This window comes from Antrostomus carolinensis, unplaced genomic scaffold, assembly GCF_000700745.2.
Source record: "Antrostomus carolinensis isolate BGI_N321 unplaced genomic scaffold, ASM70074v2 scaffold7426, whole genome shotgun sequence".
NCBI lineage: Eukaryota > Metazoa > Chordata > Aves > Caprimulgiformes > Caprimulgidae > Antrostomus > Antrostomus carolinensis.
The window spans coordinates 34,605-51,092 of record NW_010321156.1 but is presented as its reverse complement, the minus strand read 5'-3'; the positions used below and the strand labels follow the sequence as shown (position 1 = coordinate 51,092).

The following is a 16,488-nucleotide window of genomic DNA, read 5'->3' as shown; positions in this document are numbered from 1 at the left end:
TTTAGACAAGTGAGCTCTTGTGCTTCAGAAGCAAAGCTACTGGAAACAGGAAGAAAGGTTATCTGGGTTTCCACCAAAATATTACCCATGTAGTCTGAAAAGGGATTACATGTTTTAAATCACTACCTTGGTAGCTGGTTTTTAATAAAGCTCCAGCTCTGTTTGGAAAGATATTTTTCTGGCTCCCCTTCTCCTTCTACAGCTTTTTTTCCCCTTCTCCCAATTTTTGTGTGTGTGTGTTGGGGGAGGTGTGGGGAAAACAAAAAGGCAAACATCTGCTACTGCCACGTGTCTTCCAGCTACTGGATGGGATGGAGATGCAGTGAGGATGAGTCTTTACAACTCTACAAGCTCACCTTCTGCTTCTACACCTCAACAAGCAGAGCAGGATCACAGACACTGCACTCCTCACTCTCTCTTGTGAGCTGCAAAGAATTAGTAGAAAAAGTCTCCATTCCCCTTCTCTCTGGACTTCTTCCATCCCTTTTACCAGCATCATCCAGAAACGGGAAGGACACCAGTTAATGCATTATGATCTGCAAGTGCCACAGAATGGTATGCTGCGGCATCGCACTCGCAGCAGGGCCTTGGCAATTCTGCTTACCACCAAATATGTGACATCACAGCTTTGAGCTGCTAAAGTTAGTGGAAAAAAAAAAACCCCTAAAACCACCACCAACAAAAAAACCCCAAGCCAAACTTCCTGTAGTTTAGGGGAAACAACAGTGTCCCATGGAAGCCTATCATTCATGGTGACATGGGACACAGAACCACAGAAGGGTTGATGGTAGGGAGGGACACCGCTGGAGGTTGTCCAGTCCAGCTCTCCTGATCAAAGCACTGTCAGCTAAAGCAGGTTGGTCAGGACTGTATCCAGTTGGGTTTTGAGTATCTCCAAGGATGAAGGTTCCACAAGCTCTCTTGGTAACCCGTTCCACTGCTCGGTCACCCTCACAGTAAACAAGTTCTTTCTTATTTTTAAATGGGAATTCCTGTTCAGTTTGTACCCACTGTCTCTTGTCCAGTTGCTGGGCACCACTAAGAAGAAAGCGTCTTGCTCCACCTTCTTTACTCCCTCCCTTCAGGTATTTGTACACATTGATAAGATCCCCCTGAGCCTTCTCTTTTCCAGGTTGAACAGTCCCAGCTCTCTCAGCTTCTCCTCATATCACAGATGCTTCAATCCCTTAATCACCTTTGTGGTCCTTTGTGGGACACACTTCAGTATTTCTGTGCCTCTCTTGTACTGGGGAGCACAGACCCATACCCAGCACTCCAGATGTGTCTCACCAGTGCTCAGCCGAGTAGAAGCATTACCTACCTCAACCTGTTGGCAATGCTCTGCCCAAAGCAGTCCTAGATGCTATTGGCTTTGTTTTCCACAAGAACACATTGCTGGCTCATGTTCAACTATCCCTAAGGTCCTTCTCCATCAAGCTGCTCCTCAGCGAGTCAATCTCTAGTCTGTACTGGTGGTTGTAGTTATTTCTCCCCACGTGTGGGAGGACTTTGTATTGCCCTCTGTTGAACTTCTTAAAATTCCTCCTGGCCCATTTCTCCAGGCTGTTGAGGTCCCTCTGAAAAGCATCACAACCATCTGGTGTAGCAGTCGCTCCTCCCAGCTCTGTATCATCTGCAAACTTGCTGAGGGTGTGCTCTGTCCATCATCCAGGTCATTAATAAAGATAACTTTATCATGATCAATTTTTTATTTTTTATTTTTTTTACTTTTTTGGCAGTTCAATAACTGATACCTCTACCTCTCCTTTAGGGGCTTGTCTATTCACCATAACAAGTAACTTTCTTAGTCCTCCATAAAGCCCAATAACTCAGTAATTATGAATTCTAGATTCAGGTCTGATAATCTCCAGACTTCCTTTATGGAGTGCAAGAATTAATCTTGCTCTTTTAACATTCGAGGTTATTCAGGAATTGAAAATTGAGCAATGCAGCCCCATTACACAATGAACCTTTGATCTTTAAAATCCAACCCAACATGAAATTTTCTTCTTTATGACTTGACGTTAAGATTTACTCCAGCTCTGGTTTATTCAAAAGTCTCAGGAGGCTGCTCCAACAATTCATTTTTAAATTTTGAACACTGATCCATCAGACACAGAACAAAATTATGGCTCAGTACTAAAGGCAAGCAGAAAAAGAACATCTGCTATTGAGAACAGAGCCGATCAGCTGTGAGCTTTTCCACTGGGAAACTCATAAAATGAGCTACTAGAGAGTTCAGCATGTGTTCCTGTAAGGAAGGAACAATAGGAAATACTTTCACTTATTTATTCTTTAAAACTACCCCAGAAAGCAGCAATTGCAGCATACATGTCTTCTCCAGTATGGACACAAAGCACAGGGGGAAAAAAAAATAAATTAAAACACAGAATCACAGAGTGTCAGGGATTGGAAGGGACCTCAAAAGATCATCCAGTCCAATCCCCCTGCCAGAGCAGGAACCCGAATGAGATTACACAGGAAGGCGTCCAGGCGGGTCTTGAATGTCTCCAGAGAAGGAGAGACAGTATTAATAGTAATTAATAGAAACAGTATTAATAAAAATGCTTTTACATCAAAGATTCCATTATGGAGCAAAATTAGTCAGTTCATTTTGTCCTTGTTCCTGAAGACATCTTCTGACACTAATGGCATTGTGGAAACTCTGTAAGGAAGGGCAGAGCAGCCCACATCCTCTACCAATGCTACCTTTAGCATACCAGTGGAAGCATCCTGGCTGAAGATTAGGCATAATCACTGCTCAGAAAATACAGCCAAGCTTCCTTGTAAGGAAAAAAAAACCCCACATTAAAATTACGGAGCACTGTGGCTTTTGTGATAATAAAAGACTAAATTTTGGCTCCTCGCAACTATTAAAAGCCAAGAGCTGTGCCACAAGGTATTATTTTCATTTCCAATAACATCTTAAATTTCACTTATTGCGTATGTGTCGTTCAGGTATTTGTTGCCCTCCCAAGCAACTTGTTGAACACAATAATTATCAATCTTTGGCTTTCTGTTTTCAGAGATGAACCCAATTATGGAGTGAGCATGTGCTTGATAATGACAGCCCTCTTCTTCAGAGTTAGTTGCTGTGAAATTATCAAGTTTCCAATCCACTCCTTCCGTCCTACTGCCAATCACTTTGGGATAGAGCAGTTGACAGAGAAAGTGATTCACAGAGTGGCTGACATAATTTAAAAGGTTCTTCTCCACCTTACAAGTGATGAATATGGGAGGTTGCAGGAGGTTTGCCTGCACCATCTGTGTCACAACTGCCAGTGAGACATATCCTGCCTTTGGTCCTGCCAGCTTCTAGCCTCTCACAGCTCTACATCAACACTAACTGCAGTTTCTCTATCACACTTCAGCCTCTTCTGAATCACTGTGGACATTTTATTACCATTTGTCAGCATGGAAGGATGTATAGTGCCAAGACTTCCATCACCCCCCAGCTCTTGCCTGGCCAAAGCCATGCAAGGCAACAAGTATATTTCTGGTGCTGATCCTCCTAAGTGAATTGGCCTCTGTTATACTTTGGAAACATTGGCTCTATGGCCTAAATACACATCCTGACAATCCTGACTACCCACAGAACCTCTCTGGTCATCTCCTGAACAGTGGTGGTGGTACATCAACAAGCAAGGAGGCACTCTCTCAATGCTGCCAAGCTTATCACCACCCTGTTCCCTTCCTGCATGTTCATTAGACCAACAGGGTAGAAAGCCTGGGAGACAAACAGAAATGGTCCCCCAGTCACAGCTAGTGCCTGTGCCCCAACAACTCGCTTCAAAGAGAAGCAAGGACAAAACTGAGGTAGATTATTTCTTTGAGATAGCTTTCTGCATGACATCATTTGTTTGCTGCATTAGAAAAGCAAGGAAGTATTTTATAGACCATTTCTTAATCCCAGTCTCAGCTTTCTGCACCTTTCCTGCTGTGCAAAAGCAACTCTCCTCCCTCAGCCGCAGCTCCATATTCCAACCAACCCACAACCTTCCCCATGAGGCCTCTTTTTCATAACATCCGAAACTCCACAAATCTCTGCTCTGCCACTACAGCTTTGAAAACTTGTCTGCTGAATGAAAGGATAATGTAAGGTTTTATTAACAATGAATAACTGTGGAAAACCACAAAAACATACTTAACAGGAAACATTTTTTTTTTTTTTTAAAGCTGTTTTCAGGTACAGTAAGAGGGATTGGGTTAGACACAAGGATCACTGTTGTGACATGTCCCAGCAGGAACTCTGCTTCAGGTGTCTATTCCTCATGGGCCTTTCTCATGCAAAGATGGGGGGAGAGATGAGCTATGAATGAAAAGGCTGTAACACCTGGATGCATGGATCTGAATAAACTGGGGGTACATGGGGGTTTCTGCTGAGCTCCTGTGGTGACTGGCACCGCTGGTCCTACAGCTCATCTGACCAACTGCTTGCACGTACTTCTAAGTAAATGCAAGGTAGTGCATTACCTCCAGCTTGGTTTGCATTGCCTCTCCACAGTTCTGTGTGTTTGTTATTCTGCTGCCACTGAAACTCCCTAAAGAGGCCACCTGCTGTGCTGGTGGTGGTGGTGATGCCATGGTGAGCATGGCTCCCACCACATGCTGTAGCCTGCCTGGGAGTCAGGTTGTGCAAAAGGAATAAGCAGGCACGGCACAATCCACGAGGCATGGGCACCTGAAAGGAAAAGGAGCTGCTTGGTTCCAACTGACCATGGCTCTACTGCACATTTCCCTAATCCTTAGGCAATCTGTGAGCCAGGGAGACCCACACGGTCCCACAGTGACTGTGCAGGCTTCCTCACCTATAAACATTGCTTCATCCCCTTCTCTATGAAGAGCTTCATGACCTTTGCACAGAAAGGAGGCACACACCAAGAATCCTTGCTGCACTGAAGGTTTTCATCCAGGTCTCTGATACTGTCCTGCTTGTAAGCCAGCTTTCACCGTGGCTCTCCCCTATACAAACATCCACACTGATGCATTCATGCCTGCTGTCAAGATGCAAGAACTGCTGCCTTGGAGTAGCTTGTGCCTCCTCAGCATGAAGTTCTCAGCGAAGCTGGCTCTGGCTGAAGACACTCGGCAGTGTCAGACTGCTGTCAGGCTGCTGGATGCATGGGCAGCTGGAGAGCAGCTAAGAAAAGTATGAATTTAATGGATATCTGAGAGAAAAAAACCAAAGCACAGGAGCTCTAGCCTTCTCATAAAGATATTAGATGTGATGTGTGTGTCCTCATGGATATATAGGGGTTTTGAATGAGGACCATTCAGAGCTGAAAAGCAAGATGCAACTAGCAAAAAGGTCTGTGGCTCAGTGAGCCATTAATAAAAATAGAAAGAAAAAAGTGAAAACACAGCTCCAAGTCCTAACAAAGTGAACCTCCCACTTCTTTACAGGAGCTTTAATCCATCAGAATTACTCCATATATGGACACACTGAAAATAAGGTGGATGCATGATGTAATGTTATATTAAGCCCTCTCTCAGAAAATCCCTGGATTTATCATTTCACAAGTTATGACTCAAGTTGTATTGAGATCAGTTGATTTGCTGTTTAGCACCTTGTATAGGTTGTAGGCTATAGGTTGAGCTTCTCCTATCTATCGGATCAGTGGTCAGGAACAGGCTATTGCACTGTACATGCAAACTGCCTTGGACACAGCTGTGCTGTAAATCACTGGCAGGTAAAAGAGGCATCACTTCATGGGATTTACACAAACCCACCAAAATCCAAACTGGTGACTCAATGGTACAGAAAGCATCACCTTGTTTATACTGCTAGAAGCATGCATTGCTACCTAAAGAAATATTTCTAATGAATTTGTTTGCCTGCACAGTACACTCCTTTGAACAATCTATAGCTATATAAATTATTAGGTTATTTGGGTTTTATATTGTTGTATAAATCTAGTTCCTGTTTTTAAATTCACAGTCATCCATGAAACAATTAAAAGTTCACATCACAGGCTAATGTGTGAAGATTTTTCCTGTCTTAGGACTGGTATCAAACAAAACCTGTGCTCAAAGACTACGGCTCATGAAATCTACAGGGGATTTCAGGCAGAGGGAAATACTCAACATCCTTACAGCAAATATTTAGCACCTCATCACCTTTGGCTCATTTGGTTACCACATCATTTTAAATGCATATTCGTTCAGTGAAATCATTCTCAGTTGTAGCTATCAGGGATAAAAAATCAGGATCAGTCCAAAAAACAACATCCTCAGGCACATACACCAAATAAAACCAACAGAGGATTTCCCCCCAAACCTGTACTGAAACTTCAAGAAAAACTTTCAGGCAATTTGAACTGCTGGATGGACAAGAAAGAAAAGCATTCATAAATTCTTTCCTTAGATCTATACATGTAGCTCCTTCTGAAATTATTGAGAGATATAAAGATATTCAAGATTCAAGCACTTGAGATACTACAGCTTGTTGAATAGAGACTAATATATAATTTATCACCGTTTTGCTTAACTTTACCCATGCAAAAAGCTCACAGGATCAGGCTCTCCCACATATAAAAATGTACAGCTAAGTAAGACATTTCTCATGAAGCAAAACAAAAAAAAAATCTAATTCAGGGTTCACACTCAAACCCACTTTTCCTCACTCTTCCACACACACAAAAAGCTGACAACCAACCAAAAAATTCCCTTGTCGTACCAGACCCAGAAACCATGGAGACTTCTGTGCTGTAGCATCTGTGACTGTAAATGATGTTCAAAAGATCAAAAATAAAATTACACAACATCCTCCCTCCAAAAAAACCCCCAAACCCAACAAAACCATCCAACAATATTGTTGATAATCATTGTAACTACTCTTGTCTTTTCTCCACCCCTACTTCTCAGCGTGCTCACAGTTCTGGTTTCATTCGATTTGATGTAAAACATTGAAGGTGAGGAATAAAAATCACTTAATGACTTTTAAAAGATACAAAGGATGTTCAAATAGAGTATCAGACTTCACTGTGGGCATCAGATCTGCTATATTATTTTGAACTAGAAACAAGATCAAGCCAAAAAACCCCACTTTCAGAATTCCATTTTATTTCCTTCCTTTATTCCTTTTTTAAAAAAAATAAAAAAATAGTGGTAATACAGTAAACCAGTCTGGAGAGGTTTTGTCATTTGTTAACATAAGTATTTTTCATTTCCTCTGAATAGAGAAATAACCTACAATGTTACTACTTATCGATCAAAATATAATTTCCTCAAGGTTAGCCTAGAACACAGCAAGCCAGTGCATCCCTTTAAGGACTAAACATTGAATTTGCACCAAAAGGCAGAGCTTTATTTATTTATTTATTTATTTATTACCATCCTAGGAACAGGATCAGCCTAAAATGCTCAAGAAGTTGCCTCTTTGTGGTTGTCATCTTGCACAGTAACGAGGCACTATTGAGCAAGAGGGAGAACAAGCAGAGCAGCCCCACTACACCTGTGCCAGCTGGCGTTAAGGAGCAGCACAGCCACCCAGAGAAATAGAGAACCATAGAATTGTTTTGGTGGGAAAAGACCTTTAAGATCATCATATCCGACCATTAACCTGGCACTGCTGAGTACACCATTAAACTATGTCCCTAAGCACCACATCTACTCGTCTTTTATATACCTCCAGGGATGGTGACTCAACCTCTACCCTGGACAGCCTGTTCCAATGCTTGACAACCCTTCTGGTGAAGAAATTTTTCCTAATAGCCAACCTTAACCTCCCTTGGCACAACTTGAGGCCATTTCCTCTTGTTCTATCACTTGTTACTTGGGAGAAGAGAGCAACACCCACCTCACTACACCCTCCTTTCAGGTAGCTGTAGAGAGCGAGGAGGTCCCCCCTCAGCCTCCTTTTCTCCAGGCTAAACAACCCCAGTTCCCTCAGCCGCTCCTCATAAGACTTGTACTCTACACCCTTCACCACCTTCATTCCCTCCTTTGGACATGCTCCAGTGCTTCCATGTCTTTCTTGTAGTGGGAGGCCCAAAACTGAACACAATACTTAAGACGCAGCCCCACTAGTGCCGAGTACCGGGGGACAATCACTTCCCTACTCCTGCTGGCCACACTATTTCTGATACAGGCCAGGATGCTGTTGGCCTTCTTGGCCACTTGGGCACACTGCTGGCTCACATTCAGTCAGCTGTTGACCAGCACCCCCAGGTCCTTTTCTGCTGGGCAGCCTTCCAGCCACTCTTCTGCAAGCCTGTAGCGTTGCATGGGGTTGTTGTGACACAAACACAGGACCCAACACTTAGCCTTGTTGAACCTCATACAATCGGCCCATCAATCCAGCCTGTCCAGATCCCTCTGTAGAACCTTCTCTAACTATGAGTTTGAAGCTGAACACGATCTTCCCTCCCTTTACCTTCAAACAATCCTTACAGATGCATACCACACTCAAGTCAACTCCATCTACATGCAGCACTTACTGAGTCTCCCTTCTCCTAAAGTGGTAGACGGGTCAGAAGAATTCCCGTTTCTCTTTTAAAACCCTCCAGAGGCATTGAGAGGCTGATGATGCGAAGGTTACACAGCTCAGTGCAGTCAAGTACACCTCACACCTAGGTAAGGAATCTTATTTTTCCCCAGATAAGTCATACAGAGTATGCAATGCAACATCAGGGTTAGAGTGATTAAAAGGAGAAGGCAACACTGGTTAGCAACCTAAATGCAACAACGGGGATCCCTCACTGGTCAAAGATTTGTTCATAATAAGACAAGAATCTGCATTTATGTCAGAGAAAGAAGGAAGCCCAGAAGCTGAAATACAGCTTTCCCTTGAAACGACACTATTCTCCCTTTATCTTCTTAACAGAAACAAGATGACAAACGACTCACTTAATAACAAACCATTTCTTTACCCATCTTTTACCAGATTTATGAATGCCTGATTGAACTGGATCAATTCAATTTCAATACAATAAAATTATATTCATCAACAATCCCTTATTATTTTTATTGTTCATTTTTTATTGCAAATTACCAGAGAATCTGATTCCTTTGAAATTTAGTATTTCAGATAGTTTAAATAATAGCAAACCAAGGTAGAAGAATAATCTAGGTATCTGTTGAGGAAAAAAAATTATTTCTGAAAGACATCTTTTTATCTTTGGCATTTAAAGGTGTAGCAAATTGATATGGTGGGAGATTTAAATTAGACAAAGTCAAGAAATAAGGCATTATGTTAAAAAAGGGCAACATTTAAAAAATAGTAAAACTTTATAAGAGAATATTGCAAATTATTATTTACTTGAAGCCTTTAAATGAATATTGGATAGATTTAAAAGGTGTATCCTTATTTAACCAGAAAACATAGGCCTGATGTGACAGGATGTGATGCATCATTATTTTTTGACTAGTAATATGTCTCAGATTTCTAGATGTTCACAATGATCCAATTGGGCTTTAAAAATCAACAACTCTTTAAAATATAGCACGTAATCTGCCCTTCCCTTCTGCTTCTCAATGAAAAGGGTACAGGAGGGTCCTTCTCAAAAACTGGGAAGTATTTCTGCAGTCCATTCTTCTTTCAGTCCATTCTTCTTTCTGTTGAAGAATTTTCTCCCAAACTGCCTCTTTCCCATTAATAAGGCATCCCTTCATAGTCAACTGCTTTATAAACAGAAAAACGAGTTGGAACACGTAATGAACTATTATCTCCACTTGCCTTTCAATATAATTTCTAGAATTATTTCTTTCAGTGTCTTTACATTACAAGCAAGATACTGAAAAAAAAAAAAAAATGCCACAGTGCTGGAGCAAGAGGCAGGAAATGTACTAATCTTACTCCCATTCACTACATCTTAGTCCTACTTATGGTGACGATCTTTGCTCCAAACAGCATCCCACAACTTTTATGTAACATCTGGTCTATATCATTTACATCTGCTTTACTCTCATCCCTTGTTAACATACTTGAAATGATGCACCAACCAAGATGATGCTGAAAAAGCTGAGGTTCTGCCAATGCATTACAACTACTTGTAATCAGGGATTTCATACATCCACACACATACATGTGAGATATGAAATGCAACAAAGACATGCACCGAGGAACCCATCAGCAGCAGATGACACTTTTCCTCAGCCGCTCAGATTAAAATACTCCCCAAACCTTTCTGAAAGTCTCATTTCTGAGACAGGGAGATTCTGTTGGATCCTTAGATCTGCATTAGTGGGCTCTCATGGCACTTCCACAAGTACTTGCTCTTGCAAAATCAGTTTTACCAGCATTTTATACTATTCATCATGGAAATGGCAAGTAATGATCAGCTGGTTCTCACTGTATGCAGAGGACCCCAACCACCACCGTAAAATCACCACAAATCTCTTTACAGTGGCATTGTGAGGGAAGACAGAGACACAACAGATTCACCAGAGCACAGTACCTGGTCAGTAGCGGGAATTGACTCCCATCTACGCTTCAGCAAGTACAAAGATTTCCGGCTCATGATTTTTGAATCTGCTCTGGAGGTTTTTTTCCACACTTGAGAAAAAGGCTTCTCCCAAACCAGTGTCAAGAACCTTATTTCTGACTCCTGCGCTTCATTGCTGTAGACGGCAGAGCTCCCCGATGTACACGAGTTTTTGCGAGCTGCAAGGTTGAGATCGATTCCACCCCAGCTTCTCCTGTTTCTCTAAAGCATCCGTTTCCTGAGAGTGCCACGACAAAGGGAAGCGAGCAAGACAGTGAAAAGCCTAGCTTTCACTGACGAATTACCTCGCAAAAGCATGAAGTAGGTAGACAACACCAGACGCACTCAATCTGAAAATAGCTGTTGCTTAGGAACTGGAGGGGTAAAATGCAGCACCTCAGATATATAATTGAGAGCTTTTATATTTAAAGAGAATTAAAAACACCGGACCTCTGTGTTTCTCTCCTGATTATCATCCTTTTATAATGTTGGAGGAACGATCGGTTGATTCCACTGACTCCTGGGGCTACGCCTACATCTTCAGCAAGCCAAACAAGGCTGGATGACAGAGCAACAAATAACTCCCACACGTTCAAGGTCCCTCATAAAAACATGTGCACAAAGCGTGCCATGGGTCCCACCTGAAATATCTTAGAAGTATCGTGTTTTAGTAGAATAATTAAAATACAGTTTGCATATTTTTTTCTGCAGAGGAATAATATGCCAAGGATGAATTCTGCTAGTCACATTTTCTTGCAGCATCTACTGATATTATAAACGGGTATGAATATTTTCCCCTCACATGAGTGAGATGATGTGGTTTTACAGACTGCCTGTGTATATTTGACGGAGAAAAATTTCTTTAGGTGGGTTAAACATTCCTAAACATTTAGGAATTTCTTTAACTTGGAACTCAATTTTGAAGTTTTGTGTCTAAATCCTAATCTGTATTAATTTTAAAAATTAAGCATGGAACCTAATGAAATTAACTTTGCAGTTTCTGCATGATTTCAAATCCAGAGAGTAAATTCTCTGTGTGAAGCATTTACATCAGGAATGTTATCTTCAGAGATCAAAAAAAAGAAGGAAAAAAGAAAAAGTAGGTAGCCAGGATCTCTTTGCAAAGCAACCTATAATTCACTCTAACTATAGCAGCCTTAATAGTATAATTATTCTAAAAGAAAAGGAACCCTACAACATACACTCATACATATGCATATATATGTGTGTAACCTATAAAGAACAATGTGGTGTTGCTGTGGAAGTCAGGAGCAAGTTAAATATTGTAAAGACAGCTTTTTACTTGTCCCATTTACATTCCATTGAATTGCAGATGCTTATCAGGAGACAGACTGCAAACAGAAATTCCCATCAGCCTTAGTGTATTTCATTTGACATCCATCACTACCTGTGACTACATCACTTTGCATTTCACTCTCACATGCAGAAAAGGAACGTATTTTCCAAGTGGGTCATTAAGAAACATGACATGCGCTGTAGTAGTTTCATCTCATGTTGCAACACATACCATAGAAAACCTACTAGTTCTTAAAAAAAATCTTAACAGAATTAGAGCTTTGTTTAATGAGTCTTGGTAGAATAATTTTATGAGTTTATATGTGGATTTTAGTTTTATATTATGGTAAACCAGTGGTTTCACTTCCTTTTCTCACAAGTGACATTGCTAACATTGACACACACAGGCGGCTTCCTAGGATCTATATTCCACTTTCTTCAGTTTATTCTGTAAGAATTAAAAGATCATGGAAGACTAATAAATTGGCTCCCAGTAATAAAAGCTTAAATCCTTTCCTTCCCTCTCACTGCTTGCCTGAGCAGCACAGGCTACCACTGGCCAGGAGAGACCTCTCCTCCCAAGTCCCATTTCTCTGCCGGAGAAAAGCCCCGCAGACCCAGGGAAACATCATAAGCAACCCTATGGCAGATGCTGCAGGCAACTGCCAGTCCATCTTTAAACCCCTCTTGCATTAGATTTGAAGAACAACACCTGACAGATTACTCAGTTTTTAAGCAAGATCTTGTTTAACAAAGGGTACATTTATTAAGAGGACAAATTGGCAACAATGCAACTGAATCACAAAAGGATAAAACGGGTCTTTTATATTACATGCAAAAATCAGAACCTCCTAAATTTCTCCTAACCTTTGAAGGAACTAGTTAAATTAGGTTTAACACTAGCATAGTGTAGGATATAAAGCTACTGGAGAGTCTCCAGAGAAGGGCCATAAAATTGGTGAAGGGCTTAGAGGGGAAGTTGTATGAGGAGAGGGTGAAGTCGCTTGGTTTGTTCAGCCTGGAGAAGAGGAGACTGAGAGGAGATCTCATTGTGGTCTAGAACTTCCTCCCAAGGGGAAGAGGAGGGGCAGGTGCTGATCTCTTCTCTCTGGTGACCAATGATAGGACTAGGGAATATGGCAGGAAGATGAGGCAGGGGAGGGCGAGGTTGGCCATGAGGAAAAGGTTCTTCACCCAGAGGGTGGTGGAGCACTGAACAGGCTCTCCAGAGAGGTGCTCATGGCACCAAGCCTGACAACATTCAAGAATTATTTGGCCAACATGTGCTCTCAGACACATGGTCTGATCTTGGGATTGTCCTGTGCAGGGACAGGAGTTGGACGGATGATCCTTGTGGGTCTCTTCCAACTCACAATATTCTATGATTCTATGATTCCTATCAAAGAAAGTTTTCAGACCCACATAAAAGAGAGTCTGAGGCTACAGTGCAATAACTGAGGTTTAATTTCTTCCCCCTAATAAAACTTTTCTTCCTTGCTTCTTGTGATTGGGCACTAGGATACCAGATGGTAATCAGAGAGCTCTTCCTTTGAAATTAGGCCATGCCATGCAAGCCCTCCTTCTTTTCAAGAAGGGGTGAAACAAAGAAATTACACAATATATTCATTTCTCTGTAATCCTCCTTGGAAGAAACCATAGCCTCATGAATTAAAAAATTCTTTGGCAACTATTTCGACTTTTTTCAGAAAACTCAAAAGGGACCTATTAAAAACAGGTCAAGTCTAATTTCCTGCAACAAGATACATTTTTGATAGTCAACTTGTCCATCTTATCTTTTAACTCAAAATCTATTTGGACCAGATTGATATCACTTACCTTCCACCTAAATCCCTTCATCTAACATTTCATAGAATGGTTTGGGTTGGAAGGGACCTGAAAGATCATCCAGTTCCAACCCCCCTGCCAGCAGCAGGGACACCTTCCACTAGACCAGGTTGCTCAAAGCCTCATCCAGCCTGGCCTTCATCACTTCCAGGGAGGGGGCATCCACAACTTCCTCATTGGCTAGCTGGAAACCTTCAAAACCTCCTAGCCAGCAATAAAAAAATCCTTCAAGCATGGAGGCACATGGCCAATAGGATATACGAAATATAAGAACTCAGGACTTAGGCATCTCTGGTGCAACATCAGTGCAAACTTCATATGCACTCCAGTCAGCAGTCTCTAAATATTTTGCTGCCATAGGCAAAGCATTAGGACTGTAGGGCTCGGTTCAGAGCATACAAAAGACTACCCGTATGTTCAGATGCACACAAAAATTGGATGAAGATCTGCAATAATGCTAGAAAAGTTTAAGACATCTAAGTCACCTTAAGAGTCCTTCAAGTGACTGCCTTCCTCTCAACAGTAGTTTAGAGGAGTCCAATTTACCTTCCACTCTTTGGATCAGAAGAACACAATATGACCAACTAGCACATCCGATGAGGCAGGAGAGATGACATACTGAACAGGTCTCACCTTACTGGATAGGATTTCCTTGATTTCTGAAATTCCTCACTTTCCACTGAAAACTAGCTTGCTTTCTGGTTTGTTTGGTTGGTTGGTTTGGATTTTTTATCTTTTTGAAATGACAGACTGTTACCTGAAAAAAATCAGACCTGCAACTCATCTTAAACTGTTTAATGAAATACTGGATTTCCTGCAAATTTCAAGATGGTTTTGAAATGAGATGAAAAACAGAAGCTTATAAAACTTCAGAAAAAAAATGTCAAATTCTGCAAGAAGAAGGGCAAAAAAGCAAAACTTAGTAAATGAATTTTCCATTAAAAATAGTAAATTATATCTATTAAAATAAAGATAATCTTTCGAAGTCCCTTCCAATCCCTAACATTCTGTGATAAGTAGCAGTTTCCTGATCAACATAGAATATTTTCAGATTAAAAAGGCAGGTACTCCAGTGATTTTTGCAAGGGGCATTATGAAGGTTCGGTTAGGAATTACCCTACTGAGATTAAGGTTGCAAACATGCAGCTCCACAGAAGCAGAGCCTGTTTACTATAGATTTAAACACAGATGTTCGTATTCATATAAAAATCCTTCACGTGAAGGAAAAGCAATTCCAAAATACCAGGGTTATAATAACGTATTTATATAATTTCAACACCAGATGGGAAAGACTGCTTTACCCAAACAGGAAAATTCCTGATCAGCAATATTGGTAGCAATATGTCTCCTCTGCAGAAACTTAATTCTACAATTTAAAAATGTATCAGCATGATGTCATTAACACTACTAGCATAACTTCCTTTCAGCAACGTGTCAAGAGCAAACCAGTAACCAGGCATGGCTTTCCTGCACCTCCCCACACAGTTCGAGCACCACTAATCCCTTTATTATTGAACAAGATGAGAGGGCCATCCAAGTTTTACAAGTTTGTCAGGTTTTAAAGAAAAACACCAGAAAACATCCACACATTATTTGAATTTGCATTCCTTTGATATCCTGATGGAGACAGTTGAGCAAGAAATGCCTTCTCAGTCATCTAATCCATCTTTCTGCTACCAAAAGAAACTCTGTTGCATGACTCAGCTCTGTCTAGATCAACTGTTTGGATTACAGCTCAAAAATTATACTAATAAAAGCTGTCACGGTTGTATGCTTTTTTCCATTGATTCAACCCTGCAAATATTAACAAAATTAACAACTTTGCCAATTTGAGACGGAAAACTTGCTCGAATGCCTCAAACTTACAAAAAGCCAAAGACAAAATACGGAGCAACTAACCTGTGAGCCTCTGGGTCCTCGTTTGTGATCCCATTCAGAGTGCCCCATGAGCTGAAAAATAAAGAAAAGCACAGGTAAGCGAGAAACTGCACTCACCAGCTTTAACAGAAACATTCATGCTTTTATATCCATCATATACTTTCTTTGAAAAAACAGGTTTGCTTTTATGATTTATTTCACACAGCTTTTAGCTTCATAATGAGGGTGAGAAGACTTGGGAGTTGTTACTGTAACTTTGTACCTTGACATTCCGAGCCAACACACATCCAGCATCACAACACTGCTCATGCCAATAAAACTCCTGCTGCCATAGCTACAGCTTTAGTTAAATGTTTAAAACCCACCTGACAAAAGGAGAGCTGATATATCAGCAAGGAGGTTACCAAAACCAAGGGACACTTGATTATATAGCAACGCACATTTTATACCAGGCGTGAAAGTTGGCGACAGCTTTAATTCTGTCTCACCACTGAATTATTCTCAATATAATTAAAAAGGAAATGTACACCCTCTAAAGGAAAAAAAGACATTACATTACAAAATGTCATTACATTGCAGAGGAAAGCAAAGAGATAGTTTAGAGATGATGAGGTCTTGTTTAAATTAATGAATTAAAACTCCTCCAGTTAAAGAGAAGACAAGCATTAACTATAGCTCAAATTCAGTTCTCCAATCTTCTGCACGACCCTTCAGGAGACCGTGTGGTCAGACATTTAGACTGTGGAAATGGACCTCAGAAAATAATTGTGTCCTCCTCCATCTTTTCCCACTGTTCTTCATAACTATCTGCTAACGCAGGCACTCTCTTTCTGCAAGCAACATACAATTTGCACACAGCAGCTCTTCCCAGGTATGTGATGGTGGTGGGCAACAAAAGAGGAGGAGAGAGAATACCCCGTAGGATTTATTACTGCTTTATGCATCTGAAGATTATCATAGAATCATAGAATGGTTTGGATTGGAAGGGACCTTAAAGATCATCCAGTTCCAATCCCCCTGCCATCAGCAGGGACACCTTCCACTA

The 16,488-nt window shown here is 41.1% G+C and overlaps 1 protein-coding gene across 1 annotated transcript in view; it reads right to left on the bottom strand.

The window, feature by feature from the left end:
- PDE3A (phosphodiesterase 3A) overlaps positions 1 to 15,512 on the bottom strand; it is a 90,460-nt gene extending 74,948 nt beyond the window's left edge. The window contains exon 1 of the mRNA XM_029085404.1: positions 15,465 to 15,512. Within this exon, the coding sequence (XP_028941237.1) occupies positions 15,465 to 15,512 (48 nt within the window). The remainder of the gene's footprint in view (positions 1 to 15,464) is intronic.
- Between the last annotated feature and the right edge of the window lie 976 nt (positions 15,513 to 16,488).